This window comes from Heteronotia binoei, chromosome 1 (assembly GCF_032191835.1).
Source record: "Heteronotia binoei isolate CCM8104 ecotype False Entrance Well chromosome 1, APGP_CSIRO_Hbin_v1, whole genome shotgun sequence".
In the NCBI taxonomy this organism is placed as follows: Eukaryota; Metazoa; Chordata; class Lepidosauria; order Squamata; family Gekkonidae; genus Heteronotia; species Heteronotia binoei.
The window spans coordinates 100,713,869-100,737,703 of record NC_083223.1 but is presented as its reverse complement, the minus strand read 5'-3'; the positions used below and the strand labels follow the sequence as shown (position 1 = coordinate 100,737,703).

At 43.7% G+C, this 23,835-nt stretch overlaps 1 protein-coding gene across 2 annotated transcripts in view; it reads left to right on the top strand.

The window, feature by feature from the left end:
- Window positions 1-23,835, top strand: part of CDK19 (cyclin dependent kinase 19) — a 165,208-nt gene that overhangs the window by 32,866 nt on the left and 108,507 nt on the right. For both annotated transcript variants that reach the window (XM_060238154.1, XM_060238158.1), the window contains one exon: window positions 11,905-11,980. In XM_060238154.1, coding sequence (XP_060094137.1) covers window positions 11,905-11,980 — 76 coding nt within the window. The remainder of the gene's footprint in view (window positions 1-11,904; window positions 11,981-23,835) is intronic.

Sequence of the window (23,835 nt, the reverse complement as noted above, 5' to 3'; positions counted from 1 at the left end):
TGTGGCCAAGTGCAAAGTAATGCACATTGGGGCCAAGAATCCCAGCTCCAAATACAAGTTGATGGGGTGTGAACTGGCAGAGACTGACCAAGAGAGAGATCTTGGGGTCGTGGTAGATAACTCACTGAAAATGTCAAGACAGTGTGCGTTTGCAATAAAAAAGGCCAACGCCATGCTGGGAATTATTAGGAAGGGAATTGAAAACAAATCAGCCAGTATCATAATGCCCCTGTATAAATCGATGGTGCGGTCTCATTTGGAGTACTGTGTGCAGTTCTGGTCACCGTACCTCAAAAAGGATATTATAGCATTGGAGAAAGTCCAGAAAAGGGCAACTAGAATGATTAAAGGGCTGGAACACTTTCCCTATGAAGAAAGTTTGAAACGCTTGGGACTCTTTAGCTTGGAGAAACGTTGACTGCGGGGGTGACATGATAGAGGTTTACAAGATAATGCATGGGATAGAGAAAGTAGAGAAAGAAGTACTTTTCTCCCTTTTTCACAATACAAGAACTCGTGGGCATTTGATGAAATTGCTGAGCAGACAGGTTAAAACGGATAAAAGGAAGTACTTCTTCACCCAAAGGGTGATTAACATGTGGAATTCACTGCCACAGGAGGTGGTGGCGGCCACAAGCATAGCCACCTTCAAGAGGGGTTTAGATAAAGATATGGAGCAGAGGTCCATCAGTGGCTATTAGCCACAGTGTGTGTGTGCATGTGTGTGTATATATGTGTGTGTGTGTGTGTGTGTATATATATGTATATGTATGTATGTGTATATATGTATGTGTATATGTATGTGTGTGTGTGTATATATATATATATATATAAATAAATTTTTTGGGGCCACTGTGTGACACAGAGTGTTGGACTGGATGGACCATTGGCATGATCTAACATGGCTTCTCTTATGTTCTTAAAGAGTTAAAGAAGGAATTTTCCCTGCTTTCCAGTGCTTTGCCAGTATGTTTTTTCCTGCTAACAGGAGTAATGATATCAATTCCGCTTTTAGAAGAGAGAAGTTACTGTGTGGCCAGAAATTTAGTAAAATAGATTCTGGGGTGAGAGGTATGGATTAATTAACTATGTCCTCTATTTTGTTTATAATGATATTCCAGAAGGCTTGGATCTTTTGACGAGACCACCAGCAGTGTTTGAATATTCCTATTTCGCCGCAACCCTTCCAACATAGAGGATTAGGACTCAGCTTTGCCCTGCATAGAGAGTGAGGAGTCAGATATCATCGGGAGAAAATTTTATACTGCTGCAACTTAAACAAAGTAGATTTAGATTTGAACAATGGTGAAATCCAAAGTTTTGACCATTGTTCCTCTGTTAGCTGTAACTCACAGTCTCTGTGCCATGAGTTCTGTTGTGTTGTTAGATGTGTCCAATTTTTTTGATTTAATAGTAAATAAATTATGGAAACAACGCCTTTCATGTGTGTGTTTTCATTTTGAATAAGCTTTTCCAAGGCATTAAGTTGGTTCTTTAATGGAATAACCGGAATTACTTTGTTTAAAACATCATGGACTTGGTGATATTCATTCCAGGGGATCTTGAGTTTGAATTTAGACTCTAGTTGTTTGTGTGAGCATAAACAGCCATTGATGCTAACATCAGAGAGTCTGAGAATATTGTTTTGCCTCCAGAGTTTAAAATTTGAAGCTGAAGGCCCCGGCAGAAGCCAGAAGAGTCATTACTGGCGTTGAGGGTTGCACCAGATAAGCATGGTTTTTGTCCCACATCTCTAAAGTGAATTGTAAAAGGGATTATCTAAAAGAGTTTTTTTCCTATCAGCCCTAGTATTCCAAAGGAATTCATTCAAAAACTTAGGGAGTATACTTGCAGATTCTGTTTGAACCCATGATTTGTGACAGTCCTTTCTGGCATAGAGAAGGCTATTTCGGAGCTGGGCTGCTTCGTAAGACTTAGTTAAAATTGGAACTCCCAAACCACCCTGTGACATTGGTCTGGAAAGCAGGTGGAAGGAAAGCCTTGATTTTTTATTTTGCCACAGGAAAGAAATCAAATTACGTTGTCACGCCATTTCTTTAATCGGAATGGGGATGGGAAGGTTTTGAAACAAAAAGAGAAATTTCGGTAAAATAAAAGATTTTAACAAGTCAATTTTTTCCAAAAGGTTAAAGTTTAATCTAGACCATGAAGTTAAGTTGGTCTTTGTTGACTGGTGAATTCGTTTTTAATTAAATTCAAAAAGCTTAGCCAATTGCAAAGGTATTTGCACGCCCAATGGACGCCATGACTTAGTAACCCACTTGAAGGAGAAGTTATAGGTGAGATATCGGTGGACTGCTGGAGGTAGCTCTATTGGATAGATTTCTGATTTAGTCATATTTATTTTAAACCCAGAATAAGTACTAAAATGAGATATAGTCTGCATTAACTTGCTCAAAGAATAGGGTTTCTTAGATAAAAGACTGTGTCATCTGCAAATAAGCAGATTTTATGTGTTATACCACTGACCAGTATTCCTTCAATCTCCGGATCTGAGCATACCGCATAGGCTAGGGGTTCTAGCGATAGGGCAAATAAAATAGGTGAAAGGAGGTAACCCTGACACGTGCCCCGTGATAGGTTTATCTCATCAGACCTAAAATTGTTGATATACTTAATTGGGTTTTAGGTGAATTATAGATGGCCATAATAGAATTTTAAAAATGTGGGCCAAAACCCATGTGTTCTAATACTGCTTTAAGATAACTGATTTCTAACATGTCAAGGGCTTTCTCTGTGTCCAGAGAAAGTATCAAAGATGTAGTATGAGATTTCCTGACATAATGTATTAAATTTAAAGTTCTTCTGATGTTATCGGTTATAGTATGGCCAGGTATAAATCCTGCTTGGTTTGTATGGACATAAGTACAGTCTTCAGGCCAAAACTGTAGAAAATATCTTAAAATCGTGATTTAAGATGGAAATAGGTCTGTAAGATTTAGGGTCTAGTCTGTCTTTTCCTTCTTTGTACAGCAGTATCATTTTAGATTCTTTCCATGACTCTGGAAGTATACCCTCCTGCATAACAGAATTACATGTTTTCGTGAGGGGGCTAAGCAAACTAGATTTGAATTTTTTATAAAACTCGATGGGGAAACCATCTTTCCCTGTTGCTTTATTATTTTTGATAGTGGATTCTGCTTCTGAAACTTCGGATTCAGTAAAAGGTTTATCCATAAACTCTGTGATCGCTAGACAGAGACCTTTCAAATGTAGTAGTTTTTAAGTAGTCCTTGAAATTTGTTACTGTCCAAAGAAGATTTATACAAAGACATATAATATTCATGGAATACTTTCGTTGTTTCTTTTGATGAGGTAAAATTTTTTCTCTGAGGTGATTGAATGGCATGAATTAATGAGTTTGCACATTTTTCTTGGATTCTGTACTTGAGAATCCTAAGCGATTTTGTTGTTTTCGTTACAAATTTCTGTTTCAGATACAACAGTTTTTTTCTGTATATCTGAGGTTTCAATAAGAGCTAGTTCATTCTGTTGTATGGTATGTTTTTTCAGTGCCCCCCCCCCCCGAATTTCATATGCCTTTTGTTCTAGTTCAAGTATCTTTGCTTTCTGATCTACAATGGCTTTATTTTTGTTTTTATGGCAGGCTGCTGCCAGTGAGATGAGATTGCCTCGAATTACCGCCTTAAATGCATCCCAAACAAAATTCTGAGATACACTGCAGGCACTGTTGTGGAGGAAATATTCCTGAATGTGTTTGTTTATATCCTCACAAATGAGTTCCTTGGACAGCAACAATTTATTGAGAGACCAACTGGGTCCCTTATTATCAGGTTCTTGAATAGCCAATTCTCCTGTTACCCATGAGTGGTCAGAGATTGTTCTGGACCCTATGTTTATGTTTTGTACTGAGTTAAGTAAAGTAGGAGAAGTCAATATGTGGTCTATTCTGGAGTAGGTATTATGATCTTGCGAAATGTAAGTGTATTCTCTTACTTTCGAGGTTAGAGTCCTCCAAACATCCACCAAGTTAAATGATTGCAAGATTTTATGCAGTCCTGTTGTTGTAGCTGATTGGTTGTGTGCCTTTTTGTGATTTGATTTGTCATATAAAGAATCACTTACAAAATTGAGGTCACTGCCTATGATGGGTCTCCCCTTGCCCAAATTGCATCAGTTCTGATACAGTGTCTTTTAGAAACTGCATCTGGCCACTGTTTGGGGAATAAATGGATGCAAATGTTAGAGGAGTGTCATTTAGAATACTTTTAATGAAGACATATCAACCCTTAGGGTCTATTCTAGAGTCTTGTGCAGCGAATGGCGTAGACTTGGAAAAGAGTATTGCCACCTCTCTGGCCTTAGACAAGCCTGTGGCCTGAAAAAATTGACTCAACCAATGTAGTACGCAGAAATGGAGATGTTTTTCTTTTGACGTGTATTTCTTGAAGGCACACCACATTAGGCCTTTCTTTCACCAAAAAATTGGAAAAACGAGTACGTTTAATGGAATTTTTAAAACCCCTGCAGTTCCAGGTAAGGATTTTAAAGTTCTGAGACATTGCAAACCAATACTCTAATCAGTGGGTTGTAAAGGAGGGCAATTGATATGTGTAGCTAAGCTGGGCCTAAACACCAAGAAAGAAAAAGAAAAAAAAATAGAAACTAATAATTATACCTTTATTGGCAAAAAAGCAAGCCAATTAGAAATAATGAATAAAAACACTACTAATATCCCAACTAGGATATCGTTTCAACAAACTTCCTCACAAAGAAGAAGCTAGAGAGGATACCTATAGGTCTCTCTGACAAAGAAACTAGTGCACACTACCAAGAGGGCACACAGAAACAAAAATCAGTTAAGTCACTAACTTTTCCAACCCCCTTCCCCATTCTAAAAAGATTTAGTATCAAACTCCAAAGTACAAAGTATAACTGGAAATAACAATATTTTGCATAAAAAATTTAGTCTCATACCAACGGCTTATGAACTGTTAAGAAGCCTATAAATTGAAAAAAAGTGAACTAAGAAACCTGTTCACTAACCATTGAATGTAGTAAAAACATTACCGTACCAAAGTTATTATTAATAACAACTGTAACATTAATGAATTTTAAGAGAGATTGTTGAACTTCTTGCAATTATTACACCAGCATAATTGTACTCATACAGCCGCTCCTGTTTTGTTTAATTTTTTTTCCCCCTGAGGTCTAAACCCGTCCACATCAGTGTGGTGATCTGCAAGGTTTACATAATGGAAAATGGCTAGCTGCATATTTTCCCTATTTTATAGTAGCTTAATATGCCATCGTATCAGCACTTATATTCCTGTCTAATAAAATTATAAACCAAGAGGGAAAGAGAAACAAAGATTAAATCATATTATTCTCTGTTGATTAGAGAAAGACAATGTATATATACAAGTCCTGAACACTAGTACTCTAGCAATATTGCTTTGTAAGTTAAAAGAAAGGGGTAACAATTGTAAAATTACCTTTAGTAAATTACTTGTGGACCTTTGCAAGAGATAGTAAATACAGAATGTTTACATGTCCTGTCTTTAGTACCCCTACTTGTAATATGCTGCTAGAAGAAGGAGGATGTTTGTTTTTAAATTAATGAATTCATGTAACTAGATTAAATTATAGCCTCTAATGTAATACCTTTTATGAAAGAATCAAATTAAACTTATGAAATTAAATTCAAAATCATTATAAGAATCCTTTGGTATTATCTAAATTTTGGTCTTCCAGAATTAAAAGTTAAGATTGGAATTCATCATTAATTCATCTGTTGTTGGAAGCTAAAGAATTCTTATATATATATAGGCATGTTTGCCATCGAAAATTGAGTAAGTAAAATAAAATTAGATAACAAGTAGAGACGTAAATCAAATATTAGATACATGCCCCCTGTACTCAAAGATTATTAGCAGAGATAGAAAAGGAATTTATAGTAGAGATAGGAAAACAGAGAGAGGGTAGTAAATAAGGTAGTTTACAAGAAGGAGAGAAAGAGAAGGAATGGGAAGGGGAGGGAGAGAAGAATAGAAAAGAAAAGCTCTAGTGAGATATTTTGAGTATGAAAATAGAGTTCTAACTAGTGTAATTTCCCATCCTTATTGCTGGTGAGTCTTTCTTTTTTGTAAAACTGCCTTTAACTCAATAAGTATATGTACTTATTGCGTATAATTGGAACAGCTTTAAAAACTTTGAACAACCCAAAATCTGACTGAAGTTCAAATGCCTGGTTAAAAGATTAACTTCAAACAATGAAAAAGCAAGAAAATTATAATGTTCGCTGAAATGCTCCAATGAGCCTCAAGGTTACGCTTGTTTTTCAAATGGGTGACACTGCATCTGCTTCATTTGAGTCTGTATATTTCAGCCTTCTGGACTTGATCTTGGACTTGGATGAGCTTCTGTAGTTCTTCCTCCTCTTCCATTGTCAGTATTAAAGAGAGCGTTCATCAGCGCTATTCCAGAAGTCACATCACAGGCTTTATGTAGAACACCGTTCTTGTAAAGTAAGATATCCGAAGAAGGACTCCGTCTGAAGCGCACATTAGCAGTATGAAGTTTGTTAGTAAAGGTCTTCAATTTTTTCCTCTTTTCCAGCATTTCAGGGGAAAGGTCTAATAAAATCGAAATACACTTCCCATTATGTGTCAGCACATCTACACGTCGTGCTTTTTGAAAAATCATGTCTTTGACCTTGTTGGAAAACTGAATCAGGATGTCCCTGGGTTGCTTGTGACACGCCAATGCTATGGGACCGAGTCGTTAAGCTCTAATAATGTCGGGCGCCAAATTATCTGTGAGTGCCATTTTCATTTGTAGCCAGTTCGAAATAAATGATGTTAAGTATCCCTTCTCCTCCACTCCCTCCTCAAACCCACGAAATTTAAGGTTTAAAGCCCTCCATTTGTTCTCCAGGGGCATTAGTCTATTTTGGACCTTGTCCTCCCTTTCATTTATTTGCGTTATTTCACCTTTAAGCGCCAAACTCAGCTCTGCCACCCGCTCTGCTATTTTCGCAGTAGTTGCAATGTCTTCCGACATTTCTTTGATCTGGGCATTTATGGGTTGAATCAACTCAGCAGTGGACTCTTGGAAGTATTTATGTATGTCCAGCCGGAGATCTAAATCTTTGCGGCAGATCGAACCATTCTCTGGTAGCTGAGGGGGAGGGGAGGTATCAGGCTGGGAGTTTGTTAAACCAATCACCATCTTTGTAGTTGGGGAGCACGGGAACCTTTGAAAATCCATCTTGAGTGAAAAACAATGAGACCAGAACTTTTGTTTTGAAGTTAGCTTCTGTTTCAAACGAGCCGATTTTCCTTTGGTTTTTGAGGACATTGGAGTTTGCAGTATCAAAAGCAAGGAGCAATGGGGAAGGAGGCTAACGGAGCTCACTCAGTTTGCGTCAGCCATCTTGTGATGCTCCGCACCCCCCCCCACATGATTTCTCTCTTGAAGTATTTAAAGGGCTGTCACTTAGAGGAGGGCAGGGAACTCTTTCTGTTGGCAGCAGAGGAGAATACTCACAATAATGGGTTTAAATTAAGGGCTGGGAGGTACTGGCTGGCTATTAGGAATTTTTTTTTTACCGTAAGAGTTGTTCAGCTACCTAGGTTGGCATGAGCTTCTCCTAACTGGCAGTCTTTAATTAGCAGCTGAACAAACACTTGTCAGAGATGCTCTATGTCATGGGTGCTGGGGACCCTGCAGAAGAAGCTGAGCCTGCAGGAGAAACTGTATCCCTGCCACCTGCACCCGTGCCCCTGCCGCCTACTGGAGAAGATCCAAGCCCCCTGGCCTCGCCCTCTCGGGTGGCTCGTGTACGTGACCGCCTGCGTCAGGATCTCAGGGACCGGAGGAGGGCGGCACACTCACGAGCAAGACGCTCCCTGAGCCCTGAGTTTTAAAAGGATCCTGGCTCCTCTAGGAGTGAGGATGCTTGAGTCCCAGCAGGATCCTGGCCGCCCTCTGAGTCAGCAATTAATCCAAATGGGCAACAGCCAGCAGAGGGCTATATAGCTGTGGGCTTTGGGAGAAGGCTTTGTGGAAGCAACTAGTCTCTTACCTGACGTTCTAGCATCCACTTCGGCTTTTGGACCCTCTGACTTTGGCTTTGACTTCTGGACCCCCTTGACTTCGGCTCCTGGACCTTTGACTTGCGATACCTGGACTGTGATTCGGTTTTGGCGTATTGGACCCTCGTTGCTCCCCAGCTACAGACCTTGGACTGCCCCTGGACTTTGTCTGACCCAGCCCCAGCACATGACACTCTACACTGATCCTTCATTGGGCAGAGAGTTGACTAGATGGCCTGTATGGCCTCTTCCAACTCTGTGATTCTATGATTCTATGTTCCCATCCTCATGGCCTGGGAGGCATGTCAGTCCCAGTTATGAACTGTGCTGGATGAATGTGGTGGGCCAGCACTTTGGTTGGCTCTGATGAGTGATTTCTAGGAGAGCTTTTCCCCATATGTGCCCCAGAGAGCACTATGTTCAGGGTCCCAAAATCTCCTTCAGATTCCCGGACTGAAAGAAGCTGGATTGTCCGCCACTAGAGCCAGAGCATTCTCAACAATACCCCCCGCTCTGTGGAATGCCCTCCCCGAAAACATCAGGGCCCTGTGGGACCCGCCACAGTTCCACCGGGCCTGTAAGACTGAACTTGCCTTCAATAGATAAGGGGAGGTAGCAAATGTCCCACAGCACTGACAGTCCCACTGGACAAATATAGATATTGAGAAACACCAACATGCATCTTGGATTTTATAGTTAAAATGTGTAGAATTGATTTTATTGTATATTGTTTTTTAGTACTCTATGTGGTTTTTAACTGTTGTTAGCCGCCCTGAGCCCGTTAGGGGAGGGCGGGATATAAATCTGATAAAATAAATAAATAAATAATACATCCCCCTCACTTGGGGAAGGATGTTCTCTATCTGGCAAAGAGCACCTTCTTCCTGGCCACAGAGATGCCAGGGTCCCTGTCCATCACCATAAATGCCACAACATCTGTTGACTCCCTGCCTCTCAGTCCATCACCACATTGCCAATCACTCAGTAATTAGCTGTTCTTATTTGCCTCTGTGTAGTAGGAAAAGAGGAAAATACCACATGAACTGGATTTACTCAATAAAGGACACTTCTGCCTTCAGTTTTCATGACCTGAGCTAAGTTGTTAATGACAGAACGCCTTGGAGGGTCACCATCAGTCAGAAATGACTTATTAGCACATAATACACATACAGTTCTTCATATAGAAGTTCATCTTCTCAGTCCTAGGTATCAGATTTCCACTGAAGAGGAACTAAAGGCCTTTCTGCTTTTTCTGCTGGCTGTGTCCACATGCTAACAGCTGGGCAGGTGGTACCTTCTTGGCTGTCACGTTAACTTACATAAGAACATAAGAACATAAGAGAAGCCATGCTGGATCAGGCCAACGGCCCATCAAGTCCAACACTCTGTGTCACACAGTGGCAAAAATTTTTATATACACACATACACTGTGGCTAATAGCCACTGATGGACCTGTGCTCCATATTTTTATCTAAACCCCTCTTGAAGGTGGCTATACTTGTGGCCGCCACCACCTCCTGTGGCAGTGAATAGTGCATAGTGTTGTAGTACAATCCCAAGTAGAGGTGCATCATTTTGTGTCCATTAAGAGCATAGAAGGCCTTAATTCTCTTTAGGATTGCACAGTCGCTGTGTGGAGAACCGGGATACCAGTTTTTGTTGCTGTGTAATTCTTGTATGTTAGGCCAGGGTTAAAGCTGGAAGAAATTAGCAATCATACTGGAAGTACCTTTTTCTTTGACAGGAGCATGTATGTTGGTCTGCCCTATTTTTAACATCATTTGGCTATTTTCTCCTTTGAACTAGTTATTGGATAACAGCTTTAATCTTTCTGTCTGCTACCTCAGCTGCGGAAACAGATTTCCCTCATTTTGTTATTTTACTGAATGTGACAGGTGCAATTTAAAAAGTTTTATAGTGAGCAATTGAATTGTCCTAATATGTATAATTTTAATTATTTTTATTTATTAATAATTTATCTGTATCCTGTTCTTCTGTATGAAAGGACACTTAAGGAAGCTAAATATTAACCTTAGATAGTCTTGCAACAGAAGAAGTTTTATAAATCACAGCTGCATTTGTTGCTTGGAGATTCTGTGGACTAGTATACCAATCCCCTTTACCGCCCATCAGACCTGTAGCTATGGGGGCTTCGAGGAGCAAGCCACTCTATTTAAACCTCTCCATTGGAGAGCCTCCAATATCTAATTTGACCAGCAGGACCCAAGGAAAAGGGAGGGAGAGAAAGAGAACACAAGAGAGCAACAAGAGTGAGACAGCAGGAGAGAGTGACAGAGAGCGAGGGGGAGAGCGAGAGAGTGACAGTGAGGTAATGAGAGAGAATGATAGCAAGAGTGTGACAACGAGGGGGAGAGCGTGAGTGGGATAGTGAAAGAGAGGGAGAGCGACAGCAAGAGAAAGCAAGGGGGAGAGAGAGAGAGCAACAGAGAGGCAGGGAGGGGGAGAATGAGAGAGTGACAGTGAGAGAAGGAGTGAGGGGGAGAGACTGACAGTGGCAGTGAGGGAGAGAGTGACAGCAAGGGAGAGAGCGAGTGAGAGAGACAGCGAGAGTGAGAAAGAGAGCACAACAGCAAGGGGGTATGAGAAAGTGACAGCAAGAAAGAAGGCAGGAGAGAGAGCTGTGACCCAGTGGGCTGGCCACTAGAGGGAAGAAGCAGCCAAGCCTGGCAGCCTCCCCACCAATTTTTTAAATCTTCCGGGCCCCTCCACCCAAAATTTTCTGGCTACGGGCCTGCTGCCCATGGTGATAAGGTAAGTGCATGAGTCTTCCATATCACCATTTGATCACAATTAGGCAATAGGGGCATGCTAGTGCTTCATAAAATTCACAAACCAAGAGCTGGGGCTTCTTCAGTCTTGTACTTCAGTTGCGTGCTTGTTTTGATTCTCTCACACCTTTTCTTTTATTTTACCTTTTTTAAGAGTTTTAATTGCAGCAAAATCTAGGGTGTTGTTAAACTGTCATTTCAAAATCAAGGTTTCATATTGTGTTTGCGAAATGCTAGACCAGATGTTTTATATTTTCTGGGCAATAGAAAAACCTGATGTCAAATATGACATCTATTGTAGAAAATGGAAGAATGAACATATGAACATATGAAGCTGCCTTATACTGAATCAGACCCTCAGTCCATCAAAGTCAGTATTGTCTACTCAGACTGGCAGCGGCTCTCCAGAGTCTCAAGCTGATGTTTTTCACACCTACTTGCCTGGACCCTTTTTAGTTGGAGATGCCGGGGATTGAACCTGGGATCTTCTGCTTACCAAGCAGATGCTCTACCACCGAGCAACCATCCCTCCCCAAACTGAATATCATTTCCTCAGTCAATTTCACGGTAGAATTTTTTTTTTCTTTTGGAAACACAGAAACTGGTCAGATTACCCTATGCACAAAATGCTTCGTTTCAGTGACAAGGGCAAGCCCAAATGGAGGAAGAGGATTGGCGTGAACATATGAAGCTGCCTTATACCGAATCAGAGCCTGAGTCCATCAAAGTCAGAATTGTCTACTCAGACTGGCAGCGGCTCTCTAGGGTCTCAAGCTGAGGTTTTTCACACCTCCTTGCCTGGACCCTTTTTAGGTGGCGATGCCGGGGATTGAACCCCGGACCTTCTGCTTACCAAGCAGATGCTCTACCACTGAGCCACCATCCCTTCCTGATGATGATGACTAATCAGATTCTCAAGTATTGTCTATAGCTGCATTGTAAGATAATAATTTTGGTTCAGAAAGAGAAACAATGAATTTTTCTATTAATTTGAAATGTAGCTAAAGCCAATTAAATGGACTTTTTTCTTATTGCAGAAAAGATGAGAAGGAGTATGCGTTGAAGCAGATTGAAGGTACAGGGATATCCATGTCAGCATGTAGAGAGATAGCAGTAAGTAGATGAAATGTTTAAATATTTTGTCACAAATAATGTTGTTGTTCCTCTCTTATCAGAGTACAGGTTTAATTATATGAAGTTAATCTTGCTTATAATATTATACTTGAAAAAGTTTTAATACTGAACTATATTTAAAATTTTAAATGTACTGTCTAGATACATAGTACCAGTTTATTTTATAATGTTGCTTGTATGGCTGGCCCTGCCACTAGGAAAACCAGGTGCTTGCCTAGGGCAGTGGACCAAATTGGCTCCCCCCACTGACTCGAGTCATGGCCAGGCTGCAGGCAGAAGGTGAGAAGCACTGCTGTCCTTGGCTGAGCAGAGCTCCTTGCTGCCTCTCTACAGCAGCACCCGGCAGCCTCCTTCCCTCTTTTTGTATGTGTGTGTGTTTGAAGTCTGGCGGGGAGGCGGTAGGGCCATGTGTGTGAGAGTGTATGTGTGGGGGGAGTCTGAAGGGATCCTGCATTAAGATGACCCATTTCACCCGCGATCACCCCCTTCCCAGGGCTGAGTGCAGAGCTTTTCCCCATTGTGCACGGCCCCACGAAGGAGAGGGAAAGCTGAGAGGAGAAGGGAGACAACAATGCAGGCTTGGAGCCTCTTGCCTTGCGTAGCCTGTTGACGGGAGGCAGCTCACTTGCTTATTCCCTCAGCAGACACTTCTGTTTTTGTTTGTGTGTGTGTGGAGCATGAAAGGTGCACTTTCATGTGTTTATGTGTGTGTTTGGAGTCTGAGGCACAGCATGACTGGCAGGGAGGCAGTGGCAGAGTGTATGTGTGTGTGTGTGTGGGGGGGTGTCGAGGGTCCCCGTTAAACTGAGCTGCCTCCTTCCCAGCCGAGCAGGCTTCATGGGAGCAGCAGTACAGCCAGGCCCGGCAGCTGGAAGTAAGAGGTGGCAATCCCTCAAGGTGCCAAGAGCGGCTTCAATACCCAGCATGGAAGAGGGAGGCAGGGAGGGAAGGCTGGGGTCATCGTGACAGGTAAGGGAGGAAAGGAAGGAAGGAGGATAAGCCTTGCGCTGCCAGCTTCCTTCTCTGTTTTTTTTTCCTGTTGCCATCCTGCCCAGGCAAGTCTCTTGCTGCTGGCCACCCTATCCCACCCAGAGTTGGCCACATTTTTTTTTGCAACTTCATTTCAAATGCCTCTCTCTCTCTTTCTTCAATGCTCTCCTTCAGTATTGCTATTTTCTTCCCTCACCTTCCCACCCCTCTTTCTCTTTTCTCCTTCTCTCCTTCTCCTTTTCTCCCCCTTTTAGAATTTTTTTTCACTTTTTCTTCTCTCCTCCTCTAAAAATCCTACTCTTTGCCCAGCAGGCTTCTCTCCCCCCTTCCATCTCTTTTTGTTCTAACCACTCAAATGAGTGAAGGTGATATTCGTCAGCAGTTTCAGAACTTGTTTGAGGATGCTCTGAGCCAGCAGATGATGCTCTGATATCCATGAAAGCTGGAACAGGATCATCTTATTTTTCTAAAGTGCCAGGATTTTAGTCTAGTCTTAAACTTTTGTGAATTAGCCAGCTTCTTTAAATGAGAAAAACACAGTGGCAACACAGTAACGATATGCTACCAAAAAAACAACTGTGTTAAAAAAATCAATTACTTAGTAGAATATAGAAAGTTGTATTTCATTGCATAGTTGCTTAAACAGCTAACACATTCATACAGAAATATCAAAAGGTTAAAAAGAAAGTCCCATAAGCATTAGTCCATTCCACTGGGTGACTCTGAAGAAGCTTTTTAATCTCCAATGGGTGTGCAACTTCAACTTCTTTTTGTAATACAGAGTCTAACCTCAGGTATTGGCTATAAAGGAAAAATCACCTTCACGTGATCGCCAGCTTCTCATCACGTTTCACTGTTTCCAGCTTTTTCATAAGCCGATCAAAAATCCTATTGATGGAAATTTAGCAACAGACAACATAATACATTCCACAATGCAACAATTACAAAAAGAAGAAATAACATTGTTTCCCCAAGCACAGATACCTTAGAACAGCAGTCTGCCTATCTCTCATATATGTCCATTCTCAAATTCTTACTTAATGGCTTACCGAAGTCAGAACTGTTGTCATTAAAAACAAACCACAGCTGTTGCATATTAACTGATTTAAAGGGGACTTACATATCAGTACAATGAAACAATATCAGAACCAACATTCAAATAAAGCATGCAAGATCATTACATTGATTCAAACCAAAAGATACAATTGTATTTAAACGATGGATCCACCTAGCCTGACTTCGTAACAGGTACTTATGCATATTCCCTCCTCTATTACTAAGATGTTCAATTTTTTGAATGACAAAAAACCATAACATTTCTATATCATGGTCCATTTCAGCATAGCGTTGGGCAAGAGGAACACCTGGAATTTGGTGGCGGACCCTAGAAATATGTTCCAAGACATGTGTCTTAACTGCCCTTCGGGAATAGCCAATATAGATCTTTAAACAAGTCCCACAAATTAGAGCGTAGATAACGGCTTTGGAGTCATAGTTCGTAAAACTGTCATATTTAATTGTCATATTTGTATTTAGGTCCACATACTCTTTAAGAGGCATGGCATATTTACATGCCTTATACCCTTTACAACAGAAGTGCCCAGCCGGTAACTGTGATGGCATCACAGTGCTTCAGCAGCTGTGCTTCAGCAGCCCCACTGAGATGCCTAGTTGCTTTGCTTCTCTTCCTTGGAATACATGGGGAAAGTGAAAACATTCTTACAGGCAGATTTATATGAGAGTACCCCCATTGGTTTCAGTGCACTTATTCTTGTGTCGACAGCAGGAGCCTCTCAAACAGCAACTCTGAAGCAGGAAACCCTTTTTCTGCTAATACAATTTACATGAGGGAAAGTTTCAATTTGTGGAGGGATGTTAACCAGACTACAGAGATCAGTTCTTCTGAAGAAAATGAATGCTTTGGAAGGTGGGCTGTATGGCATTGTACCCCACTGAGGTTCCTGTCCATCCCAGCTCCATCCCCAAATCTCCAGGATTTTCCTTGCCTGGAGATGGCAATCCTACACCCCACTCCCGCTTTAGCCAAGAAGGACCTGGCAACTCTTCCAAACACATTGGATTGTCCAAACACACTGGATTGTTATCAGGTCTGGTCTGCAACGAGAGTATGTGTGCACATGCACATAGACACACACACAGTGCAAGAGAATCTGAAAATATTGAGTCATAAATGCAAGATAAGTTTTTAAGTACATAAAAGGGAAAGGTAACAGGTCTGATATCAATTGATCATTCAGGATACTTTATTGAAGGGCTGCAGGGGCAAAGGATCTGAGGAGACCTGATTCCAGCTCTGCATGGCCTAAGGGGAAATGGGCATCACTGTCCAGGGGCAGAGTCAGAATACAGGTGGAAGATGTGGTTCCTGCCACACAGTTAACACCATCAAGTTACTTGGTCTTTCATAGATCTTGAATGGGTGGGGGAGTAATTCTTCAAGTTGTTTTTCCTTTCCAAAGGGTCTGCCTGCCAAAGATCTCTGGAAGTGAGTGTGTAGGCCTGTCATGGGAAGCCAAGGAGAGAGTGGATATTTTGCTGGTGTACCATCCACCCAGCTCACTAGCTGATACCCTGCAGCTGAGGCTGTCACCAGCTGGGTGCTGCAGTTCCCCAAGTTGGTGGTCCTAGAGAACTTCAACATCCGTGCAGAGACTGCATCGTCAGGGACAGCCTCAGACTTCATGGCTGCCATGGTGACATTGTATCTCTCCCAGCTTGTCAGCTTCCACACATGAAGCTATCATACTAGATTTACTCTTTTATGTAGGGGTTGATATGGAGTCCATGGTCACTTGTGAACCAGTGCTAAAGTCATATCACTTTCTCAGGGTCAGAATGAAAATTGCTGCCCCCTCTTGCTAGGGCATTGAGCTGATTTACACTTGTCTGTGAAGACTTATGGATTCTCTTGGCTTTTGGAATGTTCTGTTGGATATCTCTGGGCCTTTTGGTAGTTTGCTTAATGAGCAAACTGAGTCCAGGAAAAGGGGCCCTCAAGAGACCATTGGTAGAATTGCTCCTTGATGCTCTCTTCACCCTCAATCCTTGGTGGCTACATGGTATATTGAGAAGCTAGGAAAGATTAGGAGATTGTTAAAACAGCTAGACTGTAAGTAATGTCAGACTCATGATGGAGAGCCCAGTTGAAGGCCTATGAAGTGGCAGTGAAGGTGGCAAAGACGAATTTTGCTTTTCTACCTTCATTGCATCTAGTCCAGCTGTTGAGATGATTCAACAATTAACTATTCCATTTACAGAGTCTAACCTGTTAGGTGATTCAGATGATTCAGCTATTAGCTGTGGCTTACCTCTCTACACTCTGTTCAAACCTGGCTGCAAAGTTTGTTGTCAGTAGCATACCAACAGCTCCATCTGTACCACTGGAGTAGTGCCCTTACCTTTGCAGATGTTGATGGGACCCTGATGACTGTAGGGTCTACCGCCTGCTCATTGTGCTGTTAGGTGGTGGGAAGCCCTCTCTGAGTGATCATCAGTTCTCTTGCAGAGGATCAGTTCTCTAGCACCCTCAAGGAGGCCGTTGTAAGATTATTGAAGAAGCCATCCATAGGGGGAGCTGGCAAATTACCACCTAGTGTTAAATTTGCCTTTCCTGGGTGAGGTACTTGAAAGGGCAGGGCTGAGCAGCTCGAGGGGTTCCTGAATGATATGTCAGTACTTGATCCATTTCAGTCTGACTTAAGGCCAGGCTATGGACTGAAACTGCTTTAATAGCTTTGGTTGACAACATCCAGCTTCAGTTGGATTAGGGGAGTGATTGCTGATGATTTTATTAGATCTTTCAGCAGCATTCAGTACAGTTGACCACTTGGTCCTGGTCAACTACTTAGCCTCTCTGGGGTTAGGAAGCACTGCTTTACAGTGGCTTGCCTCCTTCCTTCATGGATGCTCGATGAGGGTGGTCATTGGGAGAAAGGCTTCATCCTGGCAGGAACTACATTGCAGGGTCTCTCAGGGGTTGATAATGCTCCTGATGCTTTTTTCACTCGCACACACACATACTAGTGTTGTCAAGAAGTTTGGGGGTAGATGCCACCAGTATGCTGATAACACTCAGCTCTGCCTCCTGCTTGATAAGCAACCAGAAGCAGATAATCTTCTCCCTGGCCCAACGCCTGGATGCTTTGGAAGCTGGCTGAAATGAAATCCTGTGAAAATGGAAGTCATGTGGTTGGAAGCACGCTAGCTATGCGGAGTTTGTCACTTTCATCCTTCAATGGAGCTGAGCATTCTGCTGTTGACTCCTTGAACAGTCTGGAGGGTTGGCTTGATCCTATGCTTTCCATGGACAAACACCCCCCTCCACCCCCCCCCCCCCCCCGTGGTTTGCCTCCTTCATCCATGGATGCTCCATGAGGGTGATCATTGGGAGAAAGGGTTCATCCTGGCACGAACTACATTGCAGGGTCTCTCAAAGGACTGAGATCCATGGTGACTTGAGTGGCATTTTCCCATCATCGCCAGGCCTGTCAACTTTCCCCATAACTGTCTCAGTCTGACCTTGCATGTTGATCCATGTAAAACTTACCTCTCATTTAGACTATGGCAATTCACTCTACTTAGGGCTACCTTTTAGGTCACTTCAGAAACTGCAAATGGTACAGAATGAAGCTTCTAGGTTGCTGACCAAGTCGTCATAGTTAGCTCATCTAATACTAATCTTGACGCTGCTTTACTGGCTACCAGTTAGTTTCCAGTTCTGGTGCTGGTACTTAACTTTAAAGCCTTTAATTATCTGGACGCTCATACTTATTGGACCACCGTCCTTGTTATAATCCCCCACCTACCCTTCATTCATCTTCATGGAGCCTGTTGGTGGTCATGGGGTCTTGAGTAGTATGACCGTTCCACTAGGGGAGAGCTTTCACGATTGTGGTACCCTCACTTTGGAATGCAGTGTCAGAAGACATTTGTACACAAGAGGATCTGGTAACATTTTAGAGATTTGTTAGACAAAATTATTCCAGCATGCTTTTGGCTCATAGTATCTTCTTACTGTGAGGTATAATTTGGTTGTGGGTAATTTTTGAAGCTTGCAGAGGTTCCGCCGGGATCGAACTCAGTTCGTGAGCAGAACTTAGAACTGCAGTACTTCAGCTTTACCACTCTGCGCCACATATAAAATAGGAAAAGGAATGGAAAGGTACCCTGTGCAAGCACCAGTCATTTCCGACTCTGGGGTGACGTTGCTTTCAGAACTTTTTCACAGCAGACTTTTTACGGGGTGGTTTGCCATTGCCTTCCCCAGTCATCTACACTTTACCCCCAGCAAGCTGGGTACTCATTTTACTGACCTCAGAAGGATGGAAAGCTGAGTCAACCTCGAGCCGGCTACCTGAAAACCCAGCTTCCGCCTGGGATTGAACGCAGGTTGTGAGCAGAGTTTAGGACTGCAGTAACACATAAAACCAATATAATCCCTACCTTAAAACCGAAGGAGATTCTGTGGTGGAGTCTGAGGAGGGCATACGAGTTAGGGCTTCAGAGTGGGGTTCTTGCTGAGGAAGCTGACTGGGTGATTTTGGAGCAGTCACACACTTCCAGCCTAACCTGCCTCACAGGATTGTTGTGCAATTACAAGGGGAAGAAGAGAATGATGTAAACTGCTTTGCCCCCCCCCCCCCCCGTGGAGAAAGACTGTGCGTTTCCAACAGTAGAGGCTGCAGGGAGGGAGAAGGCAATGTGAAGCTGAACTCATAGTGGCAAATAAAAGAAAGGAGTTAGGGTTGCCAACTCCAAATTGAGAAATTCCTGAAGATTTAAGGAGTGGGGCCTGGAGAGGATGAGGTTTGAGGAGGGATGGGACCTCAGACAGGTACAATGCCATTTCCTCCTGGGAAACCACTGTTGCCAATCTCCAGGTGATGGCTAGAGATCACTCAGAATTACAACTGCTCTCCAGATAGCAGAGATCAGCTCCCCCTAAGGTGGGGGGGGGGAGTGAATGCCTTAACTTGGATGGGTGGGAAGACAGCAAGGGTGGGGGGGCACTCACCCAAAGCCTCCTTCTAGAGCCCGTTGTATTTTTCTTCACAATGGGCTTTACTCCTAGTACATAAATATTTTATGAGCAATAATATAGACTCATATAAAATAAAGGTAAAGGTAGTCTGCAAGCACCAGTCGTTTCCAACTCTGGGGTGACGTTGCTTTCACAATGTTTTCACGGCAGCCTTTGGGGTGATTTGCCATTGCCTTCCCCAGTCATCTACACTTTCACCCCAGCAAGCTGGGTACTCATTTTACTGACCTCGGAAGGATGGAAAACTGAGTAAACCTGGACCAACATGTGGTGGGCCAATAGTGTGTTCCCACAGTAACTGCCAGAAGTAAGGTTGGTTGTGTTTTACTGACAGAATCAGCTTTACTGGCTAGCAGCAGTCACTCGGGTGGGAGAGAGGAGCGGACTCAACCAATGGCACAGAAGTACTCTTAGTTTGATGGGCCAAAGGCTGATACCCCAAAGTCCCACTGAGCCCCAACCAATCAGAATGGTCAGATTTGCCACCACGACAAGAGAATTATTACTAACAGATTTTATATGAGTATATTATTGGATGCTTATATCATTTTTGTATTTATTTTAATTGATATAATTGATGTACTTGCTTTGTTCATTGCTATAAACCACTTTGAGCTTTTAGTCACAAAGAAGTGGTATAGAAATAAATAAAAAGGTGCCTTCTGAAGGCAGCCTTCTACTGCAACCAGGACACCCTGTTAGCCGGATGGTTGGCAGTTGGAGGCGTGTTTCTCCCTGCTACAGACAGCATCCACAGCAAGGCTCCTATGACTGCTTTATTGGCTCTGGTAGAGCCTATAAGTGTCACTGTAGGGTGCACTCAATGGCCCTTTGCCAAAGGAGGGGGTCAGGGATTCCTGAATCCCCTCTCCAACTGCTAGGGTTGGGTGCAAGGGGTGGTGTTAAAAGGTTGCTTGCTGGGTTGGTCTTAACAAGTTGCCTCTTGGCCAATGATGGAGGGCAAGGGGTTGGAGGAATCTGACAATTACCTGTCAGTGTGTGGCTGCCTCTTTGGGTCCTGAGGAGACGGGGTACCTGTTAGGAATGGGAGAGGTCAGCCAAAGAGTGTGGACTTTGCACTCACTGTTGAATAATGGTGCAAAGTGCTCACCTAGTGGTGCTAAGTGCCCTCTCTGTGCTTTTCCTGCCACCAATGTGCCTTGGCGCTCTCTCTAAATCTGCACAGCAGGGAGCTGTCAGGCTGTGTCCTATGCCATGCACCCTACCTTGTGAGTTGCAGTGCTTCCTGCTGGAACTATTTGCAGAGTGGGAGAGGACTGTGATTGGTTGCTGGGGTGAGGGTTTGTCCACTTGGCCACAGCAGAAGAGGGAGAAGATTGGTCTTACCCTCTTCCTGAATTCTTGGGAACTTATGGGCATGGCTGCAGCAGTACAGGGGGACTTTCTTTTTTCTTATAATGGGTCCCTATGGACTATGCTGCCACAATTTTGCACCTGGTTTTTTTTTGGAGGGGGGAGATGCTTCCAAGCTGAAAGAGCTCAGGGAATTGATTAAATTCAGCCACACACCCCAACCACCTACATGATTGCCAGTGTAGGCAATTGCACCAGAGTTGCACTGGCATGCAGCTGCTGTGGAGTTATGCCAGTGGCTGAGAGTGGTGCTGGTGTCCTGCTCCAGCATATCTGAGATATGTTGGTATAGGTTCAGTTAGCAACTTGAGCTGATTTGCGCACCCCCCCCCCCATTGTGCTTTAGGAAGAGTTCCTTCTAGCACCATACTAGATCAATGGAGAAATAATAGGTATAAACTCTGGAGAATATCTTACAGAAAACTATGTAGTATCTATGCAGTCTAGTATGCAAGGAAGAAATTAAGAGACATCACAGAGAAATATACTGTAGTGAAACAAAGCCAAAAAAGTATTTCAAAATGCAACACTTATAAGGGGGAGGAGAGGAAAGAGGTGGTTGGATTTTTAAAAAGGGGATGGACAAAAAAGGCAAAGGGTACACGGTAACATAGCACACAGATTTTCAAATAAAACCCATAAAGTCTGTCTAACTCAGAGTTATATTTTACCTAGACTGTAGTGGATTCCACAAAGCATGTGCAGAGTCCCTTGCAGAAGCAAGATGACAGAGTATTTAATCCCTGTCTACCATCCTGTGGATCCATTTGCCATTGTTCCATTGAAAATGAAGGAAATCACAAATGTCTGAGCCTCCCCTCGAAAACTGACTAATTTAGCCAATCCCACGCAAAACTCCACCTCTGGTGTCAGAGGCCAACCTTACCAATCAGAAATTATTAAAAGGATAGTTCCTTCCTCCAAGTAGTTGTTAATGACTCTGAACTACCATGACAGTTTGCCCTTTGTCAAAAAAAGATTAAGTTTGGCTAGGTAGTCCATTGTGGAATAGGAATGAATGGGTTATTTTAATGTAAACACCAGAGCTCCAAATTCCCAGACACCCTAGGCACTCTTAAGCCATAGTAAGGTTTTAGGGATTTATTTACACTACCTCTTCTAGTAGCTTACAAAAGACAATTTAAAACTTTCTGCTCCATGGTGTCAATGACTTGGGTCCAGCAGGAATGTCCATGGTTGTAAGGGGTTTCATTCTACTACTGCTGCAGCTCCCAGTGCCCCAAAATGCTGCTCTTGGAGATCAGGGGATGCCTCAAGAACAGTGTTGGGGATAGTTGGTGATTTGCAGCAAATAGGTGGAATCAGAAAAAATCACCTCCCCCTTCTTCCTGTGGAAATCTCCATGAGATCCAAGTCCAAATTCCCAAGGATGAGAAATAGGCCAGATCTAGGCAATGTTCAAATTTCTTGATTTGGTTTTCAATAAGAAAGAGCTTGCAGACAAGTGAGTCACTCAGTGCCTGGCCATCAGGACCTCTAGCAGGCTAAACTGGACCCAGGAGTAGATTCCTCATCTGAGGATGACCATGATGAGTCAGGAATCACCCTGGGAGAAGATCAGGAGGTTCAGAAGATAAACCACACCACTGGATTCCATCCAGACTCAGATCCCATGGATCACAGATCTCAGTTGTTATGCCAGCCTCTAAATATTTAGCTCCTGACAATGTTGCTAACATGCCAGATCCCAGGGCAGTCAGTCCCCTGCCTTTCAGGGGCCAAATCCAGGGTCATCAGTGGAGTGGCAAAGACAGCATGCCTCCAAGGAGACAGCTCAGTGTTGACAAAGCATCAGGCTGGCAGCCTGTGTTCCAGCTTCTGAGCCAGATCACTGTCTGTCTGAATACGTATAGTGCTTCACAGGTTTGGGTCTCAGTCAAGCCCTGGCTGGAAGAAGGCAAGGAGCAGGTGGAGCTTCTTCCTCTCCAGGATATTTAAGTGCTGGGCTAAGCAGAGACCCTTTTGGTTCAACCTCTTCACCTGGCCAGTACTCATGTGCTACCTGTGATCCTGGACCCAGTTCCACCCAGACCATGACTCTCATCTTCATGTGCTCTGGGTTATCAGACCCAGCTTTTGGTTACTGCAGTGATCCTTGCTCATGTAGATTGTTTGAGTCTCTGCTATCAAAGACAAAACACCAGCATACCTGTCCCGCCCAGCCCAGGCGGGGACTGCGCGGAGGAGACCCCCTGGCGCCTGCCAGCCGTTCCAAGCCCTCGTCGTCGCCCCAAGAGCCTTCCCCACCTCTCCAAGCCCCCGTGGCAGCCCCACCCCTCACCTCGACTGACGGGGCGACAGCAGCCACCCGAGCGACGCCTCCCAGACGGCGAGCCCAGCTTCGAGTCCGCGAAGTCTGGCCAGGGCAAGATGCCGGGGAGCAAGAGGGAGAAGCTGAGCCCAGCACCGGGCCAGGAGGGGGAGAGCCGTTCGTCTCGTCGCAGCACGAGACGCTCCATCGCAGCACGCAGCCGAGGGCTAGGACACCCGAGGCACGCCCAGTCAGCCCAGCCCCGGCGCGCCTCTCCCGGGCGTCTGGGGCTTTGAAGGGGGGAGGAGCCAGAGAGGGGCAGGACCCGGGAAGGGGGAAGGATGGGTCGGGAAGCATAAAAGGAGGGAGGGAGGAGGTCGCGGAGGAAGCTGGCTGATGCGCAAAGAGGCTGCCTCGCGAGAGAGAGGGACAGGAGCCACGGCACAGCCAAGAGGGGAACGGGGGCCTGCGGTGAAGTAACCCAGCGCCCACCCCCCCTGTTTCTGAGACCTCTGGGGAACACCCCAGAGTGCCCGGGAGGGGCAGCGGCGACGCCGGGAGACCGGGAGGGGTACCGAAGACCCGACAATACCTATTGCCTACACTTTCTGGTTAACGGAGTGCTAGTTAATAAAGCTTTTACTATATTAGCTTACTATCTTAGCTGCTTCATGCGCACAGTTTAGTCTTTAGAAACTACCATAGGTTTACCTTACTTTTTGAAAGGTTTGAATATTGCTGCACTGATCCACTTGACTAATGTCTGAGAGAGCATTTCACAGAATCAGAAGATCTAAGACATATTGACGTTTTCTTGTGAGCCCTTAGGAAGTGCATATTATCCATCCTGTTAAAGCACCTCTGCTTGGATACTTGGTCACTGACTTGCACAATTTGCCTTGTAGTTCTCCTACTTTTGTTGCATTGGTCCCTTATTAGGAAATATTGGTTTGTATCCAAAGGGCTTGTTTAACTGAAAGGCTTTGTGTGTCCCTGATCTGCATAGTTTTTCCTTGTCCAACTGTAACCCAGTGGACCATACCCCATATTGTTCCAGCAGTTTTCTGAACCTTTAAAGTGGGGATCAGGTGGGTAGGGGAGGCACTCAGCAGGCTGCAACAGGAAAGTAGGAAAATC